This window comes from Chelon labrosus (assembly GCF_963514085.1).
Source record: "Chelon labrosus genome assembly, chromosome: 12".
Lineage (NCBI taxonomy): Eukaryota > Metazoa > Chordata > Actinopteri > Mugiliformes > Mugilidae > Chelon > Chelon labrosus.
In genome coordinates, this window is record NC_140345.1 from 28,911,259 (window position 1) to 28,938,369 (window position 27,111).

A 27,111-nucleotide genomic window follows, 5' to 3' on the forward strand; every position below is an offset into this window, starting at 1 on the left:
TTGTTCATGTTATTATTGTTTCATTCATTTGTTCTTTACTGTGATGTTACCAAGTTAAAATCTGACCTCATGTACACAATGATGTTCCTCTGCAGCAGGACTCCAGCAGCTGGACTAAACTTGAACCTGAGGTGAACAGGACCGATGCAGCCAAGGCTCCTACTTACAGGTAGAAATATTGTCCTAAACACTGATGCACAGCAAACTGCAACTACAGGGAAAAGTTCAACTGAGTTATACTGAGATCTGTAAAAAACACCAAATTAATCAAAAAAAACATTTAATAAATTATTTATGTGTGTTTTACTTTCAGTTCTGCAGTTTTACTTCCGCCTGAGAGACGTTTTTCAGCCAGTGACGTTCTTGTGAGGTCTCCCGCCCATAAAGTAAAGGTTTGTGTGCCGATCTCATGGTTTATGCTGCTGGAGCTGAAGTGACAAAAACCCTGATTCACATCCAGTCCTACATGTCCTGTGTGATACGTTCTCATCATTTTCCAGGCAGAAACAATGACGACTGAGAAGATCCTCGTTGAAACACTGAATCAGTTAAGTCCTGAGGACTTTCATCAGTTCAAGTTATTCCTTCACACAAAACGTTCACCATTCAAACCATGGGAGCAACTGATAAAAGCAAACACAGAGGATGTAGTGAAGCTGTTGGTGGAGTTGAACAGAAAAGAGTGTGTGGAGGAGACCAGGGAGATTTTATTGAAGATGAACAGGACTGATCTGGTGCAGAGGTTGTCAGGGGTCGACTCAGGAGCCAAAGGTAAGACAATAAATTATTCTAATAATATACAGGAGGTCTTTAATATGAAAATCTACCAGGTTATATGAAGAAATCCATCCAGCAACCTCCAACATCTGCAGATTGTAATCATGCCACTGTTGAACAGGTTTTAGTGTCACGTTGAGATGAAATCTTTTCTGTTCTAAACCTTAATGAACCATGACGTTAAACAATTCATTAATAAGTCTTTGTTTCTAAGTTTCAGATCAGCAGCAGATTCCACTGACCCACAGAGTGAGTAGTGTCACATTAATCCACTTCACACAGTACAACTTGAATTCATCGTAAACACATCCAACACAAATACAGTTTCTAATTTTCCTCCCATATTCTCCAATATTCTCCCGGGCCCCTTCAGGAGGTCGCACCTGGGCGCCTGAAAGAGTGGCAGCAGGTCACCAGTAGCTCCGTGATTTAAGTTATTGTTATGTGTTCCTTCTATCGTTCTTTTCTTTTATTACCCTCCTGACCTAGGGGTGTCAGGGAGGATGACGATAACGATAACCTCTGCTGCGGTCTGAATGTAAACACAAAGAGGCAGAACAACTTGAGCGTCTTTTTAGCAGGACCGCAGGATTTATTCTCAATGTGACAGAACAGCAAGCAAAACATTCTTAACTGTCACCAGTAATAATAAAATGCAACACTTCAGTTCTTCACCATAACAAAACAAAACAAACCCCTTTATTGTGTCTCGTTTACCGTTCGATTGTACCGTCTACATATTAGCAGTTAGCACCCGACATCCAAACATCAGTCTTAAAGCTATAAAAACATAAAATTACTCCGCTGTAACTCTCTGTATTTTCAACAAAGAACCTCGACACTCTTGACCCTCGTTTTGGGACACAGTACACAGAACAATTTTAACCCGCCTGAATGTAAACACAAAGCGGCAGAACAACTTGAGCGTCTTTTTAGCAGGACTGCAGGATTTATTCTGCAGGATCTGCCTCTAGGGGGTTTTGTGTTCCTCTCAGGTGCAAGGCGCCCCCTAGTGACTTGTGAGAGTGTCACGCTAATACCAAAAACAATAACAGTCCAATGAAATAGGCACTGAAATCCCATTTTATGACACAATGAAATGAAATTTTAAAAAAAAACTTATTTATAGGGGTGTCTCGTTTTACCATATTTAACCTTTTTTTTTTTTTTTTTTTAACCATGAATTTTTTTCGTTTTTTCCGGACTTTCAGTGTTGAGCTGTAGCGCTCAGCAGAGTGGCCGTCCTTTCTTATAAACACGAGAGCAACTGCTAGCGTTGTCCAAACCCCCTGCGCTGTCCGGTGCGAGGCCTGAGATTCCCTAGGAACTTAGGAAAAAGCGCTGGGGATGAGCGAAAGCGAAAGAGCGGAGACAGAAATTCAAACCAGCGGTAGGCCTACCATCTATCTTTATGAGGAACGTAAATAAGATGGATGAACTGTGTGCGCTTGTTCGGACCCAGAGGGAGTACGCCATGAGCAGTATTTTGTGTTTTACGGAGACCTGGCTGCATGCGGACTTCCCGGACCACAGTGCGTCTATACCCGGCTTCAAGACTCTACGGGTGGATAGAGACACGGTCCTGAGCGGTAAGAAGAACGGTTGCGGGATTGCTGTTTTTGTGAATGAGAGATGGTGCAACCCCGCTCATTTGACTGTGAAGGAGCGTGTCTGTACACCGGACATTGAACTTTTAGCTGTGGGAATGCGTCCATATTATTTACCGAGGGAATTCACGTCTGTCATCTTTGTGGGAGTTTACATCCCTCCCTCAGCGGACAAGGCAGCAGCGAATGACACCATCCACACCACTGTTGCCAGGCAACAGTCCAAACACCCGGAGGCCCTCGTTGTCATTTCTGGGGATTTTAAACATATCACCTTGGCTTGGACACTGTTTTAGAACTCTGGACTTACTGTATGCTAATTCAAAGGATGCATACAGTGCCACTGCCCTGCCCCCACTGGGATGGTCTGATCACAACTTGGTGTTGTTAACACCTGAGTATGTCCCTGCAGCGAAGAGACACAAGGACAATTAGGAGGTGGAGTGTGGAGGCTAGCGACGCTCTGCAGGACTGCTTTGAAACCACCAACTGGGACGTGCTCTGCCAGCCCCATGGGAATGACATCGACAGCATGACGGACTGCATCACTGACTATATAAACTTCTGTGAGGATACAGTAATCCCTACAAGGACTGCCCGCTGTTATCCTAACAACAAGCCCTGGATCACCAGCCAGCTGAAGGATCTGCTGAACAAGAAGAAGCAGGCCTTCAGATCTGGAGATAAGGACGAGTTAAAGAGGATAAAGTGGCAACTCAAGGTCCAGCTGAAGGAGTGTAAGGACGCCTACAGGAGGAAGTTGGAGGCCAAGCTCCAGCAGAACAACACCTGAGACGTGTGGAGGGGCATGAAGCTGATCACTGGCTTCAACATCAAAGCCAAGCAACAGGACGGCAGCCCAGACAGAGCCTCTCCCCCCAACTCACCCCCCCCCACCGAGAAGACCAGCCCTATGACTGTGACACCTGGCCAGGTGAGAAGACAGCTGGAGAGAGTCAAGCAAGGCAAGACAGCAGTCCCGGATCGTGTCAACCCCCGGGTCCTGAGGACTTGCGCTTCACAGCTGTCTGGCATCCTGCACTTCATCTTCAACCTGAGTCTGAAGTGGGAAGGATACCGGTATGCGTAGTGCCGGTGCCCAAGAAGCCCATCCCATCTGGCCTCAACGACTTCAGACCGGTTGCACTGACGTCACATGTCATGAAGGTCCTGGAGAGACTCGTCCTGGCTCAGCTGAGACCCCTGGTGGACCCTGTCTTGGACCCTCTTCAGTTTGCGTATCAGCCTCATGTTGGTGTGGATGATGCTGTCATCTACCTGCTGCAACGTGCTCACTCTCACCTGGATGGTGGGATGGGCTCTGTGAGGATCATGTTCTTTGATTTCTCCAGTGCTTTTAACACCATTCAGCCCTTTCTGATTAGTGAGAAGCTGCTCAGGATGGGTGTCAGCTCCTCCACCGTCTCCTGGATTACTGATTACTTGTCTGACAGGCCCCAGTTTGTGTGGCTGGGGGACTCCCTGTCTGATACTGTTGTCAGTAATGTGGGGGCACCACAGGGGACTGTCCTGTCTCCATTTCTGTTCACCCTTTACACCTCTGATCTCCAGTCCAGCTCTGGGTCCTGACACCTGCAGAAGTTCTCTGATGACTCTGCAGTGGTTGGGTGTATTAGAGATGGACAGGAGGTGGTGTACAGGACACTGATCGGAGACTTTGTTGAGTGGTCCCAGACAAACCACCTACTCCTGAATGGGGACAAGACCAAGGAGCTGGTCATTGACTTCAGGAGGAAGAGGACACCAGTGGAGCCCATCACCATCCAGGGCTTGGAGGTGGAAGTAGTGGACCACTATAAGTACCTGGGAGTCCACATGAACAGCAGACTGGACTGGAGGGACAACAGTGATGCTGTGGACAAGAAGGGACTGAGTAGACTCTACTTCCTGAGGAAGCTGTCTTTTAATGTATGCAGCAAGTTGCTGGAGACTTTCTACCAGTCTGGACTTTGCTGTGGTTTGTTTGGGGAGCAGCACCAGCAGAAAGGACATAAGTAGGATCGACAAATTGATCCGAAAGGCTGGTCATGTCACTGTCAGTGTGTTGGAGACGTTTGTCTCAGTGAGGGACAGGAGGACACTGGACAAACTGCTCTCCATTATGGACAATCCATCTCATCTACTACACCAGACTATAGAGGGACAGTGGAGCTCATTCTCAAACAGACTGATCCAGCTCCGCTCCCACAATGAACGCTACAGGACTACTTTCATACCATTCTCAGTCCAACAACTCACGATGGCGCAACAACTGTACAACAACTCACCTGTCTGTAACAGATAACGCCATGTTAGTCATGTTAATGGACACTATTGCACCACACTCATCCCTGTGTATATAATATATTCTTCCGTCTCTATTTCTTGTACATTTGTCAATATGCTAATTTGTACATTTTGCTTGTACTATTTTATTTTATTCTGCTAGATTTTATTTACTTATTTTTATTTTATTTTATCTTTTTTTTATCTGTGGTTCTTAAGGGTGTTACTGCTACTGTGACAAAGCAATTTCCCTTGTGGATGGATAAAGTTTATCTAAGTCTAAGTCTAAGTCTACTACTGTTGTTGAAGACTTAGCACATTGCCACTGCTGTAGAAGTTTATGTCAGATGGGGGCCATTTAGAGAGGTCTCCTACTCTCATTGAAATGTTGGTACCTTGCCACTGGACAAACAGTGTTGTCAGTGGTGACATTAGTGGATTTAACTGCTACTTTTTCTTATTTCTAAAACATTAATAAACATGAATGAACAGATGAAAGACTTCACCTTTGACCCATGAGCATTTCCTTTGAATTTACCAGGTGGAGATGATGGTGTCTGTTATAGAGCTGCTCCGGGAAACACTGGCTGATCTGAGTGACATCCAGTTTGAAAGATATAAGAATCTCATCATGGACAAAATTCCTTATGTCAGATCTTTGTCACTGAAGTCATTTATGCTGAAGAACTCAGACCTGCAGGACACAGTGTTTACAGTGGTGCAGACCTTTGGTCAACAGTCTGTGGAGGTGACCATGGAGGTTTTACAGGAGATGGAGATGACTGATCTGATGAAGAGGCTGTCAGACAGCAGCTCAGGACCCACAAGTAAGACAACAAAGACAAAAACATGTAATAATACCAAGTAATATGTGTAATAGTAACAAGTAATGTTTCTGTATTGAGAAGACATGTCATTTAGTATAAAATATGTTTCTAGAATATTGTGGGAGAGGGAGGAAATACAAACATTATGTGTTGATGGTTTTAAGTGTAATTCTTTGTGACTAACAGGATTCATTGTTGTGCTTTCAGTTACATTAACACCTTTCTTTTCTTTGTTTCATCAGAGAAACCCCTGGATGAACATCTGTCTGCTCTGATCCACAAAGTGAGTGATGTGTCTTCTGTCTTTTAATCAATAAGAGGCAGATTTAACATTTCTATGAACATTTACTATGAATTCTCCAGGTGGCAACACTGGCAGCCGTCAGAGAACTGCTTCTGGAAACACTGAAGGATTTGAGTAAACAGGAGCTCAGTAAAGTTAAGTGGCTCCTACAGTACACCTGCTTCCAGAAAAGCCTTCCACAAATCCCATTGAGACAAATAGAGAATGCAGCAGACTCAGCAGCTGTAGTGGATGTCATGATGAGAAAATGTGGCCAACAGTCTTTGGAGGTGACCATGGAGTTCCTCATGGACATGGACAGGACTGATCTGGTGCAGAGGCTGTCAGAGACCAGCTCTGGACCCAAAGGTATGAAAGAGAAGACTGCTGTAACAATAATCTGAGACAACCTAACAAATAAATGTGTTAAAAAGTTAACTGAAGGGACGTCAGGAAAAAGTCTCAGTCAAAGTGTTTCAACCCACATTCTAGGTCTTTGTCCTGATGAGCCATAACTGCTGATGCTCACCAACATGACCAAAGGCTCCTGGAGTTCAGCCGTTAGATTTCTAGTGTCTGCTGGGTCCATAGTTGCTCAGTTCACACTGTAAAAATGATCAAAAAGGAGGAAGGCCCTAAGGGCCCCTAAAAGTTAATCAGCCCTCTGGGGCCCCTTAGGGACATCTGCTATTATGAAATGTTTGCACATTGCCACTGCTGTAGTTTAAGGTTTGTCAGCCCTCAGGGGAGATCCTACTAAAATGTGTTCTATAAGAACTGTCTCTCTACATCAGTACAAATGTTTTTAGTCTCATCTGGTTTGAAAAGGCATCAATATACCTTAAAAGTAATTCTATACCTCCCAACCCTATCATCACCTGAAGAGCAGCTGTTCTCTTTATCTCAGAACGAGCCGTTCATCTCTACATAGCTTCTCTTCCATCCAGTCCTCCATGTTGAACCACCATGTTCTAAAAACCTTTTGGGTTTTCAGTGTCCACCACAGCTTGTCCTACGTGCATGGAAAGGGTCAAGGTGCAAATGTGCAGTCTGACTGCTGGATGTGTCTAAATACAACACACTGGTCTTTTGAATGAGTCCTTTCATGTTTGTTTTCTCCTCAGTGGAACACAGAGTGGATGAACGTTGGCCTGCACTGATCCAGAAAGTGAGTAATGTCACATTAGGCTGCACCAAACACATCATTCAGTTTCAGGTAGTTACTGACTTGCAGCGCAGGAATTCTGCTTTCTTTCCTTTTTATTTAAATGTCATTGATAATAACATATTTATGTGGAACTACATTAAGAAACACACATGAGTATGAGTTCCACTGCCTCTCCCTCTGCATCCAACAGTTCCTCCTTAGCAACCAGCTGGTCTACCTCCAGCCACCAACCTTCTTCTTCTTCTTCTGGTTGTGTTAGCGGTTAGAAAACCAGCGTGGAGGTTTATTACTTCTACCTAGTCCTGCTGTCCACCTGCTCAGCAAACTGTAGCTATGTATATGATCCACAGATTGGTATAAGCTGATGGTTATATCAAAGCAGTTTTACAAGTACAAGTACATGAGCAATACCCATACTAGTATCAGTACCAGGACATCCCAAATTCTTCTTCTTATTATAATCTGACTGACTTCAGACAATACAGCTTCACTTCAACAGATAAAGGTTTGTGACATCTCCAAAACTAAAAGTGACTATCCAAACTTAATTCCTGATTTTCATGAAGAACTGAAGCTGCATTGAGTTGTCTTGTGTTCATATGAGGTAGTAATTACGAGATCCTGATCTCGTAATTACGAGATCTTTTCTCGTAATTACGAGATAAGGTGTCTATTTTTTATTTTTTTTCCAGTGAATGCAATGCTCTTCCGTAAATGTCTGTTGACTCACTGCTCTCTGTTAAGCAGAGACTCGTGAGTAGCGACTCCACTACAGATTTGCTACTCATGAATCCCTGCTGGCTGAGTGCAGGTGGTGCTGCTAGTGGCAGAGGTGGACAGAGTACACACCTTAACTACTTGAGTAAAAGTACAGATACTCCTTGTCAAATATTACTCCAATACAAGTAAAAGTAGCTTAGTCAAAATATTACTAAAGTAAAGTACGAAAGTATTTGCTTAAAAAAATACTTAAGTAAAAGTATTTAAAAAGTATCTCAGGAAATACAGGAAAGGAAAGTAGCTTTATTGTCATCATACAATCCACTGATGCGATTCTAACGCACGCGCTCTCTCTCGCTCTCTCTCCATACCGCGACGTGCTTTTTCAGGTTGGAAGACGAGTTCTTGTAGGCCGTGATAATTTGTTCGCGGTAGGCACAACAAACATTTGAACTGAAACAAATCAGTTTTTGTGGCAAAAATCTCAAACATGGGTTTGACATAAGGCCACAGGTGCTCGGTGGGAGTTTCTCCAGGTGTTTCTCCAGTTTCTTCCTCCATTGTATGGATTGTATGGCATGATGTATACGACTAGGACAAACCATATGCGAATCAGCAGAAACAGTTTATTTTCTCAGAATTTTGAAAAAATAAAAAAATAATCAGCTGACGTAAGCTCAAAAGTAGCGAGTAACGAGAGCATCAACCGAAATGTAGTGGAGTAAAAAGTACAATATTTGTCCTTCAAATGTAGTGGAGTGAAAGTAAAAGTATCCCCCAAAAATAATACTCAAGTAAAGTACAGATACTCAAAAACTGTACTTAAGTACAGTACTCAAGTAAATTTACTTCATTACTGTCCACCACTGGCTAGTGGTCAGGTCGGGTAGTACATTTTGTGATCTCACTCAGCAGAGAAGCAAAATGTACGTATGTAAGACGTTTGAGTGGTGCCGTTTATTGATTATGTATTAATCAAATGTGGTAGGACTCAACTGAGCCGATTCAATAGACGTCTAGATTCATAATTCTTGAGTCTTCTTTGGTGGCCGGTTCAATGAGCCAGATCCCGAATCTTTTTTCCACCGCTAGTGATGACGCAAGCAGCAACCGCAGCCAGCACGGGCATGTCTGCCATGTGGACGTATTTCAATACCTATATAAAGTATTAAATAAATATTATACACAGACCCACTGATAGCGATCTGCAAAACGTGTAATGCTGAAATTTCAAGAGGGATGCATCTGCAAAGAATTTCTCCATGTTGGTTTTAATTTATTACCTGAAATCCAAACATCCAAGCAAGGAAGTTTCCCAGTGATGGGCAGGAGTGCCCCATACTTCGATCGCGATGTAGATCGCGAAGGCAGTGCAGGTAGATCGCGTGCCATTGGGGAAAAAAAAAAAAAAAAAAATTCAAAATGTTAGTCTAATCATTTATCTGCTGCACCTCCAAAACAAACAGCAAGGTTCATCTTTTTGTTTTGTTTTTTCACTTTTATTGTGACATCCCTTCAGCGGCACACATCCACAGCCGTGCACAGCTTCAATTAAGACTACCGTCTTTCTTAAAGGGACAGCGTTATTTTTCTAAAGGTGCAGTGCACCAATTTTTCTTAATAAAAATCAAAACAAATATGCTCAGTCTAACATCACAGTGGATCGATGCTGATTTCCAGCTGCTTCTGCTCCATTATTATTTAATGTACACATGAGTGGAGTCAAGTTAAACATTTACTTTGAATTTTATTTTATTTTATATTGTGCATAGTTGGAATGTGCTAAATAAATATTTTCATAATTTTGTAATTAATTTATTCTTTGAAACATTAATATTAATTTATGCAGTTGCAGTGCCTTGATTTTAGTGAGGGTAGTAAACAATCATAGCCATGAATGCAAATTGTCATAATAATGTCTTTCGGTGTTTTGGCCTGTGGTTTTCGACCTTGGCGTCTTCATTTTCGTTTTTTTTTTTTTTTTTTTTTTGGTTTCAGCCAAGAATTTTCATTTTGGTGTAACCATTCCAGATGAGTAACTTTACCTTTGACCCATGAACATTTCCTTTGAATTTACCAGGTGGAGATGATGGTGTCTGTTATAGAGCTGCTCCTGGAAACACTGGCTGATCTGAGTGACATCCAGCTCAGAGACTTTCATCGTCACCTGAGTGGAATTTATCGTCCCAGATATTCCTCCAGCTTCTTACTGATGCTGGATTACTTAAGCCCGCAGGACATAGTGTTTATAGTGGTGCAGATCTTTGGTCAACAGTCTGTGAAGGTGACCATGGAGGTTTTACAGAAGATGAAGATGACTGATCTGATGAGGAGGCTGTATAGCTCAGGACCCACAAGTAAGACAATTCAATTCAATTCAGTTCAATTCAATTTTATTTATATAGCGTCAATAACAACACAAATCATCTCAAGACGCTTTACAAAACCTGGCCTGAAACCCCTAGAGCAAGCCTGAAGGCGACAGTGGCAAGGAAACCTCCCTTTTAACAGGAAGAAAACTTGAGCAGAACCCAGCTCATATGGAGGGACCCATCTGCCTAAGGCACAGCCGGGTATACAAAGACAAAACACAACAATACTTCTCAGCATGTGTCTCATAAGTCATAGGTCCTACGTCAGCGTATCTTATTAAATGTTGAAGGGTTTTTAAGTGTTATTTGGTGTTGACTCCTATCCATTGTGTTTTGTTTTTTTACAAACCAGTATTCATTGTTGTTTTTCTTTGTTTCATCAGAGAAACCCCTGGATGAACATCTGTCAGCTCTGATCCACAAAGTGAGTGATGTGTCTTCTGTCTTTAAACCAATAAGAGGCAGATTTAACATTTTTATGAACATGAATTTTCCAGGTGGCAACAGTGGCAGCCATCAGAGAACTGCTTCAGGAAACACTGAAGGATTTGAGTAAACAGGAGCTCAGGAAAGTTAAGTGGCTCCTACAGTACACCTGCTTCCAGAAAAGCATTCCACAAATCCCATTGAGACAAATAGAGAATGAAGCTGACTCAGCAGCTGTAGTGGATGCCATGATGAGAATATGTGGCCAAAAGTCTTTGGAGCTGACCATGGATGTCCTCATGGACATCAACAGGACTGATCTGGTGGAGAGGCTGTCAGAGACCAGCTCTGGACCCAAAGGTATGAAAGAGAAGACTGCTGTAACAATAATCTGAGACAACCTAACAAATAAATGTGTTAAAAAATTAACTGAAGGGACGTCAGGAAAAAGTCTCAGTCAAAGTGTTTCAACCCACATTCTAGGTCTTTGTCCTGATGAGCCATAACTGCTGATGCTCACCAACATTTATTTATTTTTTATTTTACTCAGTTTAAGGACAGCATGCGCTTACGTTAATCCTTTCAACGAAAAAAGAAAAGATGGGCGCATCAGATTTAGCAGAAGCTAATTTCCATCTGTAGTCCTATATAAAACATAAAATAGACACCACATAAAAACAAAATGCTTACAAGACAAGATAACCTTAGGTACACACTCAGCCTAGAGCTCAACAATTCGTACAAGTAAATTATGATTAAAATGTTTCATTTAAAAAAGATAAAATTGAGGTTGGACATAAGTGCGTCTGTTGTTCTCCTATAAAATGCCAATGCCTAAATTGCAATACTCATGTAAAGTGCTATATCAAGTGCAAAGAGTGGACCATTTTGAAGGTCTTACGTTAGGTTTTGATAACCAGCGTCCATGCAACAACGTTGCTGGATCCCTATTGATTTTGTTGCGATTTTTATTATTCTTCACCTTCGGTTTTTTCTATTTCCCTAAAAGTGTCTGCCCAGGACAAACTGCTGATAACTTGGTAGAAGTACTATCACGTCACTTTTCCAAGGTGTCAATACACATGCCTACAGCTAGGTGACGCTATAATAAGCCAGTTTACGTTTTGCCTTATATCTCGAGAACTGTGTGCCCTAGAAACAAATTTCTGTCTCCCTCTGATTCCTTACATAGCCCTGGTTCTAATGGACTAGGCCACGCCCATTTCCGCCAGCCATTTTGTTCCGCCATTTTGAAAAAAATTGCAACTTCAAGCAAGATCAACTCCTCCCAGCCCGTTCATCCAATTCTCACCAAACTTGGCATGAATCATTTATGGACAAAGATAATGAAAAATTCTCAAAAGAACTTTAGCAGGGTTATTGATTACAAAGTTAATGGATAATTAATTTATATGGCGTGCAACAGTGTAACTCAAAAGCTAATATTTTGTGAAGTATATACCCAAACTTAATCAAACTTCATATCATTGATAATAACATGATTTTGTACAAGCACCCCAACTTTTGTGACTTGGTCTCTAGGGGGCGCTGCTACAAAAGCAACATTTTAATATCTCAAAAACTGCAATAAGTAACTTCATGAAATCTGGCATACACAACCTGTAACATATTGTGTAGACGCCCATCAAGTTGCATAACATTACGTCTACAGGGGGCGCTACAGGTGACACGGGAACATTTCATATGACTTTAAGGCCTATAACTTTGAAGTATTCACCCAATCCTGATGAAACTTAGCAACCGTCATTATAATATATTTGTGTACAATCATGACAAGTTCCATGACATTCGGGCTGTAGGGGGCGCTACAATAATTACATGTTTATATCTCAGAAACCACCACAGTAAACTGCTTGAAATTTGACAATAATAATCTGTGGATGACTCCTTACAAGCCCACCAAGTTTAATGCAATACGGTCTATAGGGGGCGCTGCTGGTGACATCTTCTACTCAGTTGGCAGACCCAGCTTTCCCCTAGTCACACTTGACCGCCTGTCTGGTCTTTTCCCACCTGCTTTAGCATATGACTCCCTCTAGTGGCAGACTGAGGCAATGGCATCTGTGGAAGACTGTGTACAAGCCCACCAACTTTCATGCTTCTGACCCGCCTGACTCTCGTTCACTTGTCAGCCAAAGGATTCCTTCAAACACACTTTGCCTCCTTTCAGGCCATGTCCAACCCACTTATGCCTCGTGTGCTTGAGCTATTGGGACAGTGGATGGTTGAGCGTGTAAAAACTGTCTGCCTAGCCCAGAGACAGAACTTATAAAATAAGTATTAAAAATAGTTGCCTTCAAAGCTGTCACTCACAGTTCTGCATGATGTTAGGCCAGAACTCTCATCAGGAGTCACTCTGAGCTCTAAGGGGGCACGTTTATTTTGTTTCCTACCAGATAATTTGTCCATGCAGTTCCAGATTCTCTTGCTGTTTCCCTTGACTTGCTGAATTATCTCTAAACAAAAGTTTGCTTTGGATTTTCTGAGCTGTCTCGTTACTTTGTTTCTGAGACCTTTAGAGCAGCATCCCCGTTTTTGATTAATTTTTGCAGTTCCTCAATGAACCAGGGCAATGGCTGCCTGCATTTATACTTAAATCATTTTTTTTTTTTTTTTTTTTTTTTGTGAATTTAGGCAGAAATTCTGTGAAGATGTAAGTACTGTCTGAAGCTCCTTCCGTGCCTGCACGTAGCTTACGGTTATTGTTACTCTGTCCCAGTTTATTGATTTTAAGTCATTTTCCAGAAGTTCTAAATCCTTCTTAGGGATAAACAATGCCAATGTATCCTCTTTTGTTCCATTCTGTGCTCTATATCTTAACTTATTTAACTGTCTCAACCAGAGGTTGCGCTAGACTTGTTCGTTGCCTGTCATTTTGATGTCATCATTTTTACCCGTCACTTTAATTTTTTAAAATAATAATAATGACATATTCAATGGCATTCACATTCAAGTTTCATTAACTTTAAATACTTTTCAGAATTGACTTTAAATGGTAAAAAAAAAAAAAAAAAAGTGGGCTGCCGACAGTCAATGCTGCCGACACATCTTGTCCGTACTTGGAACGGGACTGTTTTCTTAGACGGTACCGTCGGGTTGAAGTGCTTCGGTGGTATGCAAATTTGGTAGCCTTTAGCCACAAATATATATATGTGTATATATTAGGGCTGGGCAATATGGCTGAAAAATGTATCACGATATAAATGTTTCATATCAGTCGATATCGATAATTATTGATTCGTTTTTTTAACCTTCTACCCAGACTTCTCACCTGTGCTGAACTGCATCCGTTATTTCTTTACATGGCTTTGTTATTTTGTCGTATGGCACTGCTGCCGTGTTCCTCCAGATCGGAGGTTCCTCTAGACTTTTTCACTGTCCATCATTTTGACTGACAGGGTCATAAAAAACCCATCATAAACTATTTTTACCCGTCACTTGATTTTTTAAAAATGATAACAATGACATATTCAATAGCATTTCATTTTCATTCATTTTTAATTAATATTCAGTAGCGGTGGAAAAAAACATTCGGCTCAAATAACTGGAAAACTAAGGCACTCAGACACTCACTCACTTAAGCACAATACGCAGAGAAACGAAACTTAACCGACTACTAATCAAGAGACAAGTGCCAATTAATATGCTCACTCGCCACCAAGTTAGCAGACAACATCGGTCTGACTCTTGTCTGACTTAAAATAACCAAAATATTGCCAAACTGGTGACGTGACCTTTCCTTTTTTATCTACAATTTCCTCTCGCGCCGTCGCTAGGGTGACCAGATGTCCCGCTTTGTGCGGGACAGTCACGCATTTTCATTACTTTTCACACGTCCCGCAAATTGAGACGTTGTCCCGCATTATTGACAGTCAGACTCCAGTTTTGAAATGCGTGTTTTATAATCTGGCATTTATCAAATAGCAGTGAGGGCTGTCATCAGGGGTCGGGGCGGGCTGTTTGATCATGTCAATCAAACTGGGACGCGGACGCAGGTTAAGGGCACGCCCACCAACAACAAACAATGCAAATCAGATCAGAACGGCATGCAGCGAGAGACATGGAGGGAAGCACAAGCCGGCTAAGAAGAGGAAATGCAGCTATGATAAAGACTAGGAAACGATCTATCCCTGGGTGAAACCAGTGCAAGGCGAGTCTGGTAAAGTTTGCTGTGAAGCTTGCTTGAGTCATTTTTCCGTTTCACACGGAGGTGAATACGACGTGACACAGACAATGCGAGACAAAACGTGCTGCTCAACTTGGGAACTTGGGAAAGTTGCATTTAAATAAGTTTATATATATATATATATATATATATATATATATATATTTATAAAATATATTATAAAATATTTTGGCGGCACAGTGGAAAGGTGGTTATCACTGATGCCTCACAGCGAGAAGGTCCCGGGTTCGAATCCATGGGCCGGCTGGCCTTTCTGTGTGGAGTTTGCATGTTCTCCCTGTGTCTGCGTGGGTTCTCTCCGGGTACTCCAGCTTCCTCCCACCATCCAAAGACATGCTCATTAGGTTAATTGGTGATTCTAAATTAGACGTAGGTGTGCGTATGAGTGTGAATGGTTGTCTGTGTTAGCCCTGCGATAGACTGGCGACCTGTCCAGGGTGTACCCCTGCCTCTCGCCCGATGACAGCTGGGATAGGCTCCAGCACACCCCCGTGACCGTTAACAGGACTACACGGGTATAGAAGATGAATGAATGAATATATTTAAGTTTTTATTTGCAGGCTGTTATGTGCTACTGAATCAATCAGATGGCAAAGCATAGTGATGTTATAAGCAAAGGGGCAGAATAGAAATGTTTATTTTTTCTTTTAGTTCTTTTAGGGTACCTTGATGCACTGGTATCTCACATTGTCCCACATTGTCCCACATTGTCCCACACAAACGTAGCCTTTGTCCCACATCTGGTGAATTGGGATCTGGTCACCCTAGCCGTCGCACACATATTCTCCTTTCACTCCATGCCGTTCTTTTTTTGTTGTTGTTGATGCCACCAGCCTGGCTTAGCCGGGCAGTGATAGGTCAAGAGGCTAAAGCCCTTCCTCTGCCTACATCCCCCAGAATGACTTGCAGTTCTGGCTCGGGCTTTTCTTCCTAATTTGTTCTAACGGAGTTCCAGTGAAATTATCGAACATTCTATCGAACGTATTTTCTATTGATATCGATCACGTGTCTATTGCGATATATATCGTTATCGTTTTATCGCCCAGCCCTAATATAGAAATATATTGTATTCAATTATTCAAGGATTCTTTATTGTCATTTCAACACATGTTGGTACATGGGATGGAACGAAATTTGTTTCTCTGGTCCCGATTCAAGCCATAGCAGAAATAGAAAATAGAAAAGTATAAATATAAATAAAATTAACTAACTAAGAATTGTAGGTCCTCCAGCGTTCAACAGTCTCACAGCCTCCGGGAAGAAGCTGTTCCTCAGTCTATGGTGGTCCTGCTCTTAATGCTCCGTAGCCTCCTGCCTGAAGGGAGAGGGATGAACAGTGTGTGCAGGGTGGGTGGTGTCTTTCCTGATGCAGGTGGCCCTTTTCCTGCATCTGGAGCATGGAGTTTTCCGTCATATGACGGATTTCCGTCAACTCGGGTCTCAAAAGGCTAAAAATGAGATCGGTGCAGATCCGAAGAGAAAAAAAAAAGAGGGGCGGGTCTACAACACCGATATGATACGCAACAACTTCACCTATCAGCTGTGGAGTTTTAACTGTCTGAGAGGAGCCTGCCTGCCTGCGCGCGCCTCCGGATGCGCCGAGCTCTCCTCCGGGGCGGAGGGAGACACGCCGCGGCCCTCGGCCGAAAAAGGGAGGCATCAGCAGCAGACCAACCTCGCGCCAGGCGGAGGTGGTTGCGCCAGACCGTTAATGATCCTTCCGCAGGTTCACCTACGGAAACCTTGTTACGACTTTTACTTCCTCAAGATAGTCAAGTTTGATCGTCTTCTCGGCGCCCCGCCAGGGCCGTGACCGACTCCGGCGGGGCCGATCCGAGGACCTCACTAAACCATCCAATCGGTAGTAGCGACGGGCGGTGTGTACAAAGGGCAGGGACTTAATCAATTAGGGACTTAATTATGACCCGCCCTTACTGGGAATTCCTCGTTCATGGGAAATAATTGCAATCCCCAATCCCTATCACGAGTGGGGTTCAGCGGGTTACCCACGCCTCTTGGCGTGGGGATTTATTTATTTTTTTTTAATGCTCAATGCATGTTTTTCCTTATGTCGTGTCAATTTATCATTCAGTCAAACATGACCAAAAAGAAAGGCACAAGGCATGTCCACAAACAAAAGGTTAAAACTCCACAAAGTGATTGCCTAAAAAATTTTTCAGTCAGATGATTTTTTTTTGCTTTAATCCCTGATCTGGAGGTGTAAATGTCCGTAGTGGTGGATAGACTGTGTCCCACAGTCTTCCGTGCAGCTTTCACCACCCTCTGCAGAGCCTTCTTCTCTGCTGCAGAGCAGCTGCCGTGCCACACAGTGATGCAGGAGCACAGGACGCTCTCCACCACACACCTGTAGAAGGATGTCAGGGCTGAGCTCCCCAGTCCGGCGCGCCTCAGCCTCCTGAGAAAATAAAGGCGCTGGTGTGCCTTCCTAATCAGGCAGGAAGTGTTGGTGCTCCAGGTGAGGTCGTCGGTGATGTGGACGCCCAGGTACCTGTAGCTGGATACCACTTCCACCGCTGTCTCTCCGATGTGCAGGGGAGGGGGGAGGTGTCTGCTCCTTCTGAAGTCCACGATCATCTCCTTGGTCTTCTTCACGTTGACGCAGAGGTTGTTTTCTCTGCACCAACCCTCCAGGTGTTCCACCTCCTTCCTGTAGTCGGACTCGACGTTGTTAGCGATGCGTCCAACCACAGCTGTGTCGTCCGCAAACTTCACAATCAGACAGCTCGGGTGAATCGCTGAGCAGTCATATGTGAGCAGGGTGAACAGGAAGGGGCTCAGCACACAGCCCTGGGGGGAGCCGGTGCTGAGAGTGATGGAGGAGGAGGAGATGTCGTGGATCCTCACAGACTGCGGCCTGTCGGTTAGGAAGTCCTGGACCCAGTTGCAAAGGGTGGAGCTCAGTCCGAGTGTTGTCAGTTTATGTACCAGGGTCTGTGGTATGATGGTGTTGAAGGCTGATGTGAAATCCACAAAGAGCATGCGAACATAAGAGTCCTTGTTCTCTAAGTGGGTGAGGGCTGTGTGGACCACAGAAGATATGGCGTCCTCTGTGGATCGGTTCTTCCCGTATGCATACTAGTGTGGGTCAACAGTGACGTCGATGCAGTCCTTGATGTGGGCCATGACCAGTCTCTCGAAGCACTTCATGACTATCGGGGTGAGGGCTACTGGTCGATAGTCATTCAGGCTTGTCACTGTGGACGTTGTATATGGTCAACTGAGCTCTGACGTGTGCTCTGACAAAACTCTGTGATGTTTGAAATGCAAACTGGGATGAGAGACAAGAGTCAGTTAATAAGTGGTCAAGTGGTCAGGGGTGTGAATTGCAATCTGTCAAAATGACAGATGGCCTTCGGATTCAGTGACGGAAAATATTCGGTTAACGTGACCCCTAGTCTCGACACTGAAGTCAAGTTATGATCAGAAATACCTGTGATCAAATTATAGCTTTTGGAAATATGATACAAGCCAAGACACGACCAAAGGCTCCTGGAGCTCAGCCGTTAGATTTCTAGTGTCTGCTGGGTCCATAGTTGCTCAGTTCACACTGTAACAATGATCACAAAGGAGAAAGGCCCTAAGGGCCCCTAAAAGTTAATCAGCCCTCTGGGGCCCCTTAGGGACGTCTGCCATTTATGATGAATAGTTTGCACATTGCCACTGCCATAGTTTGTCCACCCTGGGTGGTCCTTAATGAAGTCTCCTACTGTCAGAGTTGGTGCATTGCCACTGCTGTAGTTTAAGGTTTGTCAGCCCTCAGGGGAGATCCTACTAAAATGTGTTATATAAGAACTGTCTCTCTACATCAGTACAAATGTTTTTAGTTTCATCTGGTTTGAAAAGGCATCAATATACCTTAAAAGTAATTCTATACCTCCCAACTCTATCATCACCTGAAGAGCAGCTGTTCTCTTTATCTCAGAACGAGCCGTTCATCTCTACATAGCTTCTCTTCCATCCAGTCCACCATGTTGAACCACCATGTTCTACAAACCTTTTGGGTTTTCAGTGTCCACCACAGCTTGTCCTACGTGCATGGAAAGAGTCAAGGTGCAAATCTGTAATCTGACTGCTGGATATGTCTAAATCCAACACACTGGTCTTTTGAATGAGTCCTTTCATGTTTGTTTTCTCCTCAGTGGAACACAGAGTGGATGAACGTTGGCCTGCACTGATCCAGAAAGTGAGTAATGTCACATTAGGCTGCACCAAACACATCATTCAGTTTCAGGTAGTTACTGACTTGCAGCGCAGGAATTCTGCTTTCTTTCCTTTTTATTTAAATGTCATTGACAATAACATATATATGTGGAACTACATTAAGAAACACACATGAGTATGAGTTCCACTGCCTCTCCCTCTGCATCCAACAGTTCCTCCTTAGCAACCAGCTGGTCTACCTCCAGCCACCAACCTTCTTCTTCTTCTTCTGGTTGTGTTAGTGGTTAGAAAACCAGCGTGGAGGTTTATTACTTCTACCTAGTCCTGCTGTCCACCTGCTCAGCAAACTGTAGCTATGTATATGATCCACAGATTGGTATAAGCTGATGGTTATATCAAAGCAGTTTTACAAGTACAAGTACATGAGCGATACCCATACTAGTATAAGTACCAGTACATCCCGAATTATTCTTCTTATTATAATCTGACTGACTTCAGACAAAACAGCTTCACTTCAACTGATAAAGGTTTGTGACATCTCCAAAATTAAAAAGTGACTATACAAACTTAATTCCTGATTTTCATGAAGAACTGAAGCTGCATTGAGTTGTCTTGTGTTCATATGAGGTAGGTCTTCAGCAGCTCATAAATCATCATGAACCTGTTAACAGAAATAGAATGACTGTAAACTCATCATAGTCTTATTTCTAAAACATTAATGAACAGAAAGGCCTGTAACCATTCCAGATGAGTGACTTCACCTTTGACCCATGAACATTTCCTTTGAATTTACCAGGTGGAGATGATGGTGTCTGTTATAGAGCTGCTCCTGGAAACACTGGCTGATCTGAGTGACATCCAGCTCAGAGTCTTTCATCGTCACCTGAGTGGAATTTATCGTCCCAGATATGACTCCAGCTTCTCATTGATACTGAAGGACTCAGACCTGCAGGACACAGTGTTTACAGTGGTGCAGACCTTTGGTCAACAGTCTATGAAGGTGACCATGAAGGTTTTACAGAAGATGAAGATGACTGATCTGATGAAGAGGCTGTCAGACAGCAGCTCAGGACCCACAAGTAAGACAACAAAGACAAAAACATGTAATAATCTGTCTCATTAGCTGTCATAGAGGAGGTGTAATTGTAGTTTAGTACATTTTCACAGAGCCACATTGTCTGATACAAAGAGTTGATGGTTGTTAAATCACTCAGGAGTCTTTTGTCTCCTCAGAGAAACACTCTGTGGACGAACACCACTCTGCACTGATTCAGAAGGTGAGGAACGTGATTTCTGTCTGATTCAGTATAAGACAGCTTTCATTCAAAAGATGCTTCAGTGTTCACAGTATGTGAAAAAGCTTCAGCATGAAAATTTAAAGAAAAACAACTTCAATACAATGAGGTTCCAACCTCTGTTGGTGCTTGGACCCATAATAAGGGAAAAGGAACCATTGTTTGGTTTGTAGTTTGTATTGATGAATATACAAATGGATCAGGACCTTGTGAGATATTGGAGACACATTCATGATCATCCCAACAGATTAAACATCCTGAATGTATTAACTGTTCCAGGTGGCAACAATGGCAGCTGTTCAACAGCTGCTTGTGGAAACTCTGAAAGATCTGTCCAATGGGGAGCTGTATTTATTCATGCAGCACCTCCAGAAGATTGTCTACCAGAGGAATTCCACGAACATACGGAGTGCGATGCGTTACGCTTCATTAAATTCATATATACTGGGTATGATGATGAATGAGCTTGGCCAACAGTCTTTGGAGGTGACCAGGGAGATTTTAGAGAAGATGAACAGGACTGACCTGGTGCAGAGGTTGTTAAAGACCAGCTCAGGACCCAAAGGTAAGACACACAACTGTCACATTAGTTCAACAGCACCACATGAATGAACTGCTGTGTAGGAATCTGCATTAAATCTAGTTTTTCTCTCTTTGATTGTCATACTGTCACTGTAGGGCTGGACAATATGGACCAAAAGTCATATCCCGATATATTTAGGCTGAATATCGATATACGATATGTATATCCCGATATGGAGCTTTTTCAGGTTGTGGATGGCTCACGACTAGGGCTTCTGCGGCGTGCAGTTTCACACACTTTTCGTACTGCAGTTTGTGCCACTGTTTTAGGTGGTGAAAAAGATTTGTAGTGCTTCCAGCCCTGGCTGTAACTTGTTTATGGCACTCCCTAGATATAACCAGGGGTCGCGTTAACCGAATATTTTCCATCATTGACCGTTTTTTTAAAACTGTGATGAAAAAATTTGACGGCCATCTGTCATTTTGACAGACTGCGTTTCACATCCCTGACCACTTGGTGGCGAGTGACGTTATTAATTGGCTCTTGTCTCTAATCGCAGTTTGCATTCCAAACATCGCAGAACTTTTATCGATTTTCTGGTACACAGATTATACTGATGTACACGTCAGAGCTCAGAGCGTTGCTAGGACTGATGAGTTTTTGTGCAAATTGTGCAAAATAAAAGAGTTTGCATACCACCGAAACACTTCAACCCTACGGTACCGTCTAAGAGCTGTTAGCGCTAGCAGTCCCGGTCCAAGTATGGACAAGACGGCAGCCCAAACTTTTATTTTTTCCTACCATTTAAAGACAATACTGTCAATACTGGAAAAAGTACTTAAAGTTAATGAAATTTTAATGAAAATTAAATGCTACTGAATTGCATTATTATCTTTTTTACAAAATTAAAGTGACGGGTAAAAATAGATTATGACAGGATTTTTATGACCCTGTCAGTCAAAATGACAGACAATGAAAAAGTCGAGCGCAACCTCTGCATATAATGTAATTTCATCTGATACTTTGAATCCGAACCATCTCCAAATTACTGAGCCACTGCTTTTTCTTTTACTAACCAATTTCCTCGCCGCAGTGCGAGAGCTCCGGGTCAGCAGCTTGCCTGGAGCAAGGATTGCAGCGCAAATTTGAACTATATCGATATATACGATATAGTCTAATTCCATATCGTATTAAAAAATTATATCGATATATTTTTATATCGATATATCGCCCAGCCCTATGTCATTTACACCCAATGTTATTTACATCAACACAATATACTTTGACATCCAAAATACATCATGCGAACAGGTGCTCGGTCAATTGCCGCCAGTTTTCAGCTCCATGTTAGACTTCATGATGATCAGAGACATGTTCAGTTACTGTGTGGCTTTAAAAGTCAACATGACTTGATTTGAATTCAATTCTGTGTCTCAACAAGAACCTTCAACAAGTTTGGATCCTGAAGGAAGCGTTAAGGTAATCCCTTACATTCATCCATTTGTTCATGTTATTATTGTTTTATTCATTTGTTCTTTACTGTGATGTTACCAAGTTAAAATCTGACCTCATGTACACAATGATGTTCCTCTGCAGCAGAACTCCAGCAGCTGGACTAAACTTGAACCTGAGGTGAACAGGACCGATGCAGCCAAGGCTCCAACTTACAGGTAAAAATATCGTCCTAAACACTGATGCACAGCAAACTGCAACTACAGGGAAAAGTTCCACTGAGTTATACTGAGATCTGTTTATCTGGTATCACAGTAATGCTGTGCTACATTTTACATCAAATAGAATTACTGCTGCAGCGACTCCTCATCGTGATTGATGACGTTGATTTGTGTGAAATACATCAACACATTGCAGTGAAACTGACTAAATCCCAAAAGAAGAAGTTTAAACTCTTATTAAAACTGAAACCTCTCTCCACTGTAGCTGAGCTGCTGAGTATCTGGACTGTTTTAGTTTCGTCTGATTGATGGTTGGTGATCAGAGCCTGGGAGCCTTAGTTGTGTTACTTCATCAGCTATGCTAACAGTGATGCTAATAGTGACGCTAATGGATAGCATGGTACCATCAGTTTGTTTCTGCACATATAGTCCTCTAAAATCAAACCAGGTACATTTCCATGAACGTTTTGCTCTAAGTGGATGTTAGCAACCTTTAGCAGTGGTTAGCATCACAGCATGAAGGTTCTGATAAATGGGGCTGCAACAGTCAACAACAATGAGTTGATTTGTGTGGAATCACGTTGGTGTGCCCGATTTATTGAGGCTCACTATGTAAGCAAAATTGAGAAGGACTAAAAGACAACAAACCTAGCCTCAAGAGTGTGGGAAGTCATTAAACGGAGACGTAGCACTCTTAATAAAAACGTACGATCATCTAAACAGAGTAGATCTGTTGACTCTCTGACCTCAAACCAACACAGCTTCAGTATGTGAACTATTCCAGAGAGTTTAGTCTGATTGTTGGTTGGTGGTCAGAGCCTGGGAGTCGTTGTTCAGGACGAAAGAACTCAACAGAGACTCCAGAGCAGATTCTAATGGTGATGCTAATGGCTAGCATGTCATTTGTTTCTGCACATACAGAACTCCTAAACCAGGTAGAGGGTGTTAGCAACATTTAGCTGAAGGTTCTCAAAAGGTCCACATGGTTTATGTCTTTTCATTTATATTTATTCTTTTAAATGCTGTAAATAAAGTTTGATTGGATTAAAGAGTCTCATCAAACTGACCCAAAAGAAGACGACGAAGTAGTTGGACATTTCTGAAAATTTGCTCACGATGTTAATGGAGATGCTAATGGTGATGCTAACGGCAAATGCTAACATTGATGCTAATGCTAACGTTGATGCTAATGACATGTCTCAAATTTCAGCCTACAGTCTGAAGCAGGACACTTTGAATGCAGTGTGTCTGGTCTGCGCTGGGTCTGTGAGGAGAAGGCCAGCTTTAAGTACCAGTTCTGGTCTTGGGAGGGACACATGGAGAGGATGGAACGTATACATTACATGCCTGCAGGTCCTTTAATGGACATTACAGTCATGACTGGGAAGTTAAATGAAGTCTACCTGCCGCACTGGATTTGCATCGGTAAGAGGACATGAAGGAAGTAAGTCAGATGTGTGAAGTACATTTCTGATGCAGATGTTCTCACTGTGTCTTTGTCCATTTTGTTCAGAGGACAACCCAGATATACTGAACCAGTTTGCAGTGCTTCATGTAAATGACTGTGGAGACGATGTGGAAGACGTGTCCGAGGTCACGGCATCACATGTCAAATTAAAGGAACCGATTTTCTCCCCGAGGGCGGTCCTGCTGAGAGCTGGCTTACCTGTGAAAATCAACTGTAACGTGTTGATATATCAGACCAACACAGCTTTCCTCACTCTGCATGTTTATCTGATCCCACGGGACGACGGCCTGAAACAGGTTATCACATGTCTTATTATAAAACATTAAACTACTGTTACTGCTGCTTCCTGGAGCCTTGTAGCATCTTTTATTGTGTTTTATTTTCTACAGACAATCACCCAGGACAAATTATCACGTGGATACAAAGAAATCGAAAAGTCAAAACCAGAGAAATCTCTGAAAATTAGAAATCGTTTCCTCCTGACAGCAGATGTGGACGGTGCAGAAATCTGTCCTGAAGTACGGTTTGAAGGACTTTCCTCTGGTTTGAAATGTCTCCATCACAGATCACGATGATAAGCTCTGACTCCATGAATTCATTAATCTGCAGCTTGTGGTTTGTCTTTAGGAGGGCTTAAAGCTCAGACATGAAACCAGCCCTAACTTCTTTGAGGTCTACATTAAGAATCCAGACAGAGACTTCCATCTCAAGCTCACACAGAAAAATGGACCCAGAGTTTGGACGTGTCCTGTACGAGAAGGTTGGTTTAACATGAAACAGGACAGAACATGTCTACTCTGCCTGAGTACTTGAAGTACTTTAAGTCAGTGTGTTTCCAACGATAGATGGTGGTCTGTGGTGAGTAGCAGAACATGAAAAGAGGCTCTCCACCAAGATCATAGCAGCTCATTGATTGGTAGCTGCTCCGTCTCATAGCAGCTCATTGATTGGTCGCTGCTCGTCTCATATCAGCTCATTGATTGGTCACTGCTCCATGGATCTGTGCTGACCACCATCTACTGCAGGAAACACTGACTGTGGATATTACCTCATACTATCCTCTCCAGAGAACCTCTAGGATCCTTTCAGACCAGCTCCATGTTCATTTTCTCTTCCCCGCTGCTTGTTTTTCAGGTGAATACCGAAGCACTGACCCTCCACAAGGTGAGACATGTCACATGTCGTCTAGACATCTCTTTTCAGGAGAACTCTCCCAGAACCCTGGATGTGATCTGGTCACGTGTCCCATGTGTCTGCTCTGTCAGTCATGTAGCACTAGACGTCCAGGTCTATGAATTACAGCTGCACCAAGAGTCAGCTGGCCTCTAAACATTAGCTCAATATTAGCTCATCATTAGCTGAACATTAGCTTAACACTAGCTCAACACCAGCTCAACATTAGCTTAACATTAGTTTAATTTATTTATCTGCAGACCAGACCAAAGCAGCACAAAGGAGGAAACACAATCTCTGGTGACGGCCATTGCTTCTTCTTTCCCTGCTTCCTCCTTTCTTTTTCTACTTCCTTGTTATTCTTTCTCTACTTCCTCTTTCCTTTCCTACTTCCTTTTTTGCTTCCTTCTTCTTTCTTTACTTCCTTCATTCCATCACTACTTCCTTCTTCTTCTTTCTTTCTCTACTTCCTTCTTCTTTCTTTACCTTCTCTTTCCTGCTTCTTTTTCTTCAGACGTAAAACTGTCTCATATTCATGACGTCACTGTAACTTTGTCCTGAATCTTGTGTCTGACCTGATCTTTGTTTCAGCTTCAGGGGCCTCAGCCGGAGCAGCTGGTGGAAAGGTGACAGCAGAAGGTAGGTGTCCAGAAAGAGTTCAAAGGTCATGAAGGAAACTGTAGCAGCTGCTGATTAAACCTCTGTTGTAGTGTTATGTTGTTGTGTTGGAGCTGTATTGTTGAAGCTGTGTAGTTGTGTTGTTTTGTAGTTGTATTGATACTTTTATGCTTCATTCTTTCTTTACTTCCTTCTTCAAAATGAATGATAAAATGAATGAATCAAGATCACGACAGATTCATGTCCAGTCACCATGAGGATCATCTCTGCTCCTTTTTTCCAGGCAAGCACTTTGTGGATCAACACCAACTGGAGCTGATCAGAAGAGTGAGCAACATCAAACCCATTCTGGACGAGCTCCTTGATAAAGACGTTATCCAACAAGAAGCGCATGATCAAATCAGAGTTATGTCGACCTGTCAGGACAAGATGAGGGCACTCTACGCCGGCCCACTCAGAGCCAGCGTCGTCTGCAAAGATATCTTCTACGAAATCCTTCAGACACATGAGAATTATCTCATCACTGACCTCAACAAGGACCAGTGAACGTACATTATCACATATGATGAGATTTAAAACCCGATGCATCAAATGTTTCTCTGCTATTTTTATCACGTGAAAAAAAACAATGAATGAATGAATGAATGTTTTCACCAGACGTTTTTATCCAGCACACTTCAGACAAATCAGGAGTCTGTTTTTAACCTCATCTTTTTTAAATAAAACTGAATTTTTCTCCTCAACGTTTGCATGTTCTTCGTCCCAGTAACGAGGCCACGGTATGTCGCCCTTCTTCAGACGTTTGGGGGAAGGAACGCTGCAGTGCTCAGATGGGTTTCTATTGGTAAATGTCTGAAGAACTCCTGAAGTAGATCCTGAAAGTAGAGAAACATAAACGCATGAACCAACACAGGAGAGCAAGCTCATCAGGAAACGATTCAGCGGTCCACCTACACCTGAAGGACAAAGGACATGCCTTTGAAGATAACAACGTCCAAATCGTAGCCAGAGAAGACCGATGGTTTGAAAGAGGAGTAAAGGAAGCCATCTATGTCAGACTGGAAAAACCTTCTCTGAACAGAGGAGGTGGACTGAGATTTAATCTGCCATCTGTTTATATGATCATAGTGCTCCACTGGCTGCATGAGATACACTTTTTTATTTATTTTTTTACATTTTAAACATTCATTCAATCATCTTCTGTAACCGCTTGTTCGTGTGAAGGGTCGCGGGGGTCTGCTGGAGCCTATCCCAGCTCTCATCAGGCGAGAGGCGGGGTACACCCGGGACAGGTCTCCAGTCTATCGCAGGGCTAACACAGAGAGACAGACAACCATTCACACCTACGGCCAATTTAGAATCACCAGTTAACCTAACAAGCATATCTTAGGACAGTGGGAGGAAGCCGGAGTACCCAGAGAGATCCCACGCAGACACAGGGAGAACATGCAAACTCCACACAGAAAGGACCCAGGTGGCCCATGGATTTGAACCCGGGACTTTCTC

The 27,111-nt window shown here is 42.8% G+C and overlaps 2 protein-coding genes across 3 annotated transcripts in view; one reads left to right on the plus strand and one right to left on the minus strand.

Annotated features, from left to right (window-relative positions):
* Positions 1–27,111, minus strand: part of LOC311497074 (uncharacterized protein) — a 104,809-nt gene that overhangs the window by 52,789 nt on the left and 24,909 nt on the right. The window lies entirely within an intron of this gene.
* LOC311496747 (uncharacterized protein) lies at positions 505–26,348 on the plus strand. Of its 2 annotated transcripts, XM_084556711.1 has the most exons (21): positions 505–771; positions 992–1,026; positions 5,212–5,497; positions 5,740–6,149; positions 6,905–6,948; positions 9,749–10,025; positions 10,424–10,464; positions 10,538–10,826; positions 18,834–18,877; positions 19,652–19,934; positions 20,089–20,132; positions 20,430–20,715; positions 22,115–22,152; positions 22,270–22,343; positions 23,557–23,771; positions 23,860–24,110; positions 24,204–24,332; positions 24,442–24,574; positions 24,949–24,978; positions 25,579–25,626; positions 25,889–26,348. In XM_084556711.1, the coding sequence occupies exons 4-21, from the start codon at positions 6,038–6,040 to the stop codon at positions 26,149–26,151; spliced, it is 2,601 nt and encodes an 866-aa protein (XP_084412837.1). In that variant the 5' UTR covers positions 505–771; positions 992–1,026; positions 5,212–5,497; positions 5,740–6,037; the 3' UTR covers positions 26,152–26,348. The 2 variants fall into 2 exon arrangements, with proteins under 2 accessions (XP_084412837.1, XP_084412836.1); XM_084556710.1 differs by lacking the exons at positions 5,212–5,497; positions 5,740–6,149; positions 6,905–6,948.

What these genes read in the sequence shown, in the direction of transcription:
- LOC311496747 (XM_084556710.1), top strand. Translation starts at nt 510, where the DNA reads ATGACGACTGAGAAGATCCTCGTTGAAACACTGAATCAGTTAAGTCCT. An exon ending in GGCCTGCACTGATCCAGAAA is followed by an intron (nt 18,878 to 19,651) that starts GTGAGTAATGTC and finishes TGAATTTACCAG; the next exon opens with GTGGAGATGATGGTGTCTGT. An exon ending in GTGCAGAAATCTGTCCTGAA is followed by an intron (nt 24,333 to 24,441) that starts GTACGGTTTGAA and finishes GTTTGTCTTTAG; the next exon opens with GAGGGCTTAAAGCTCAGACA.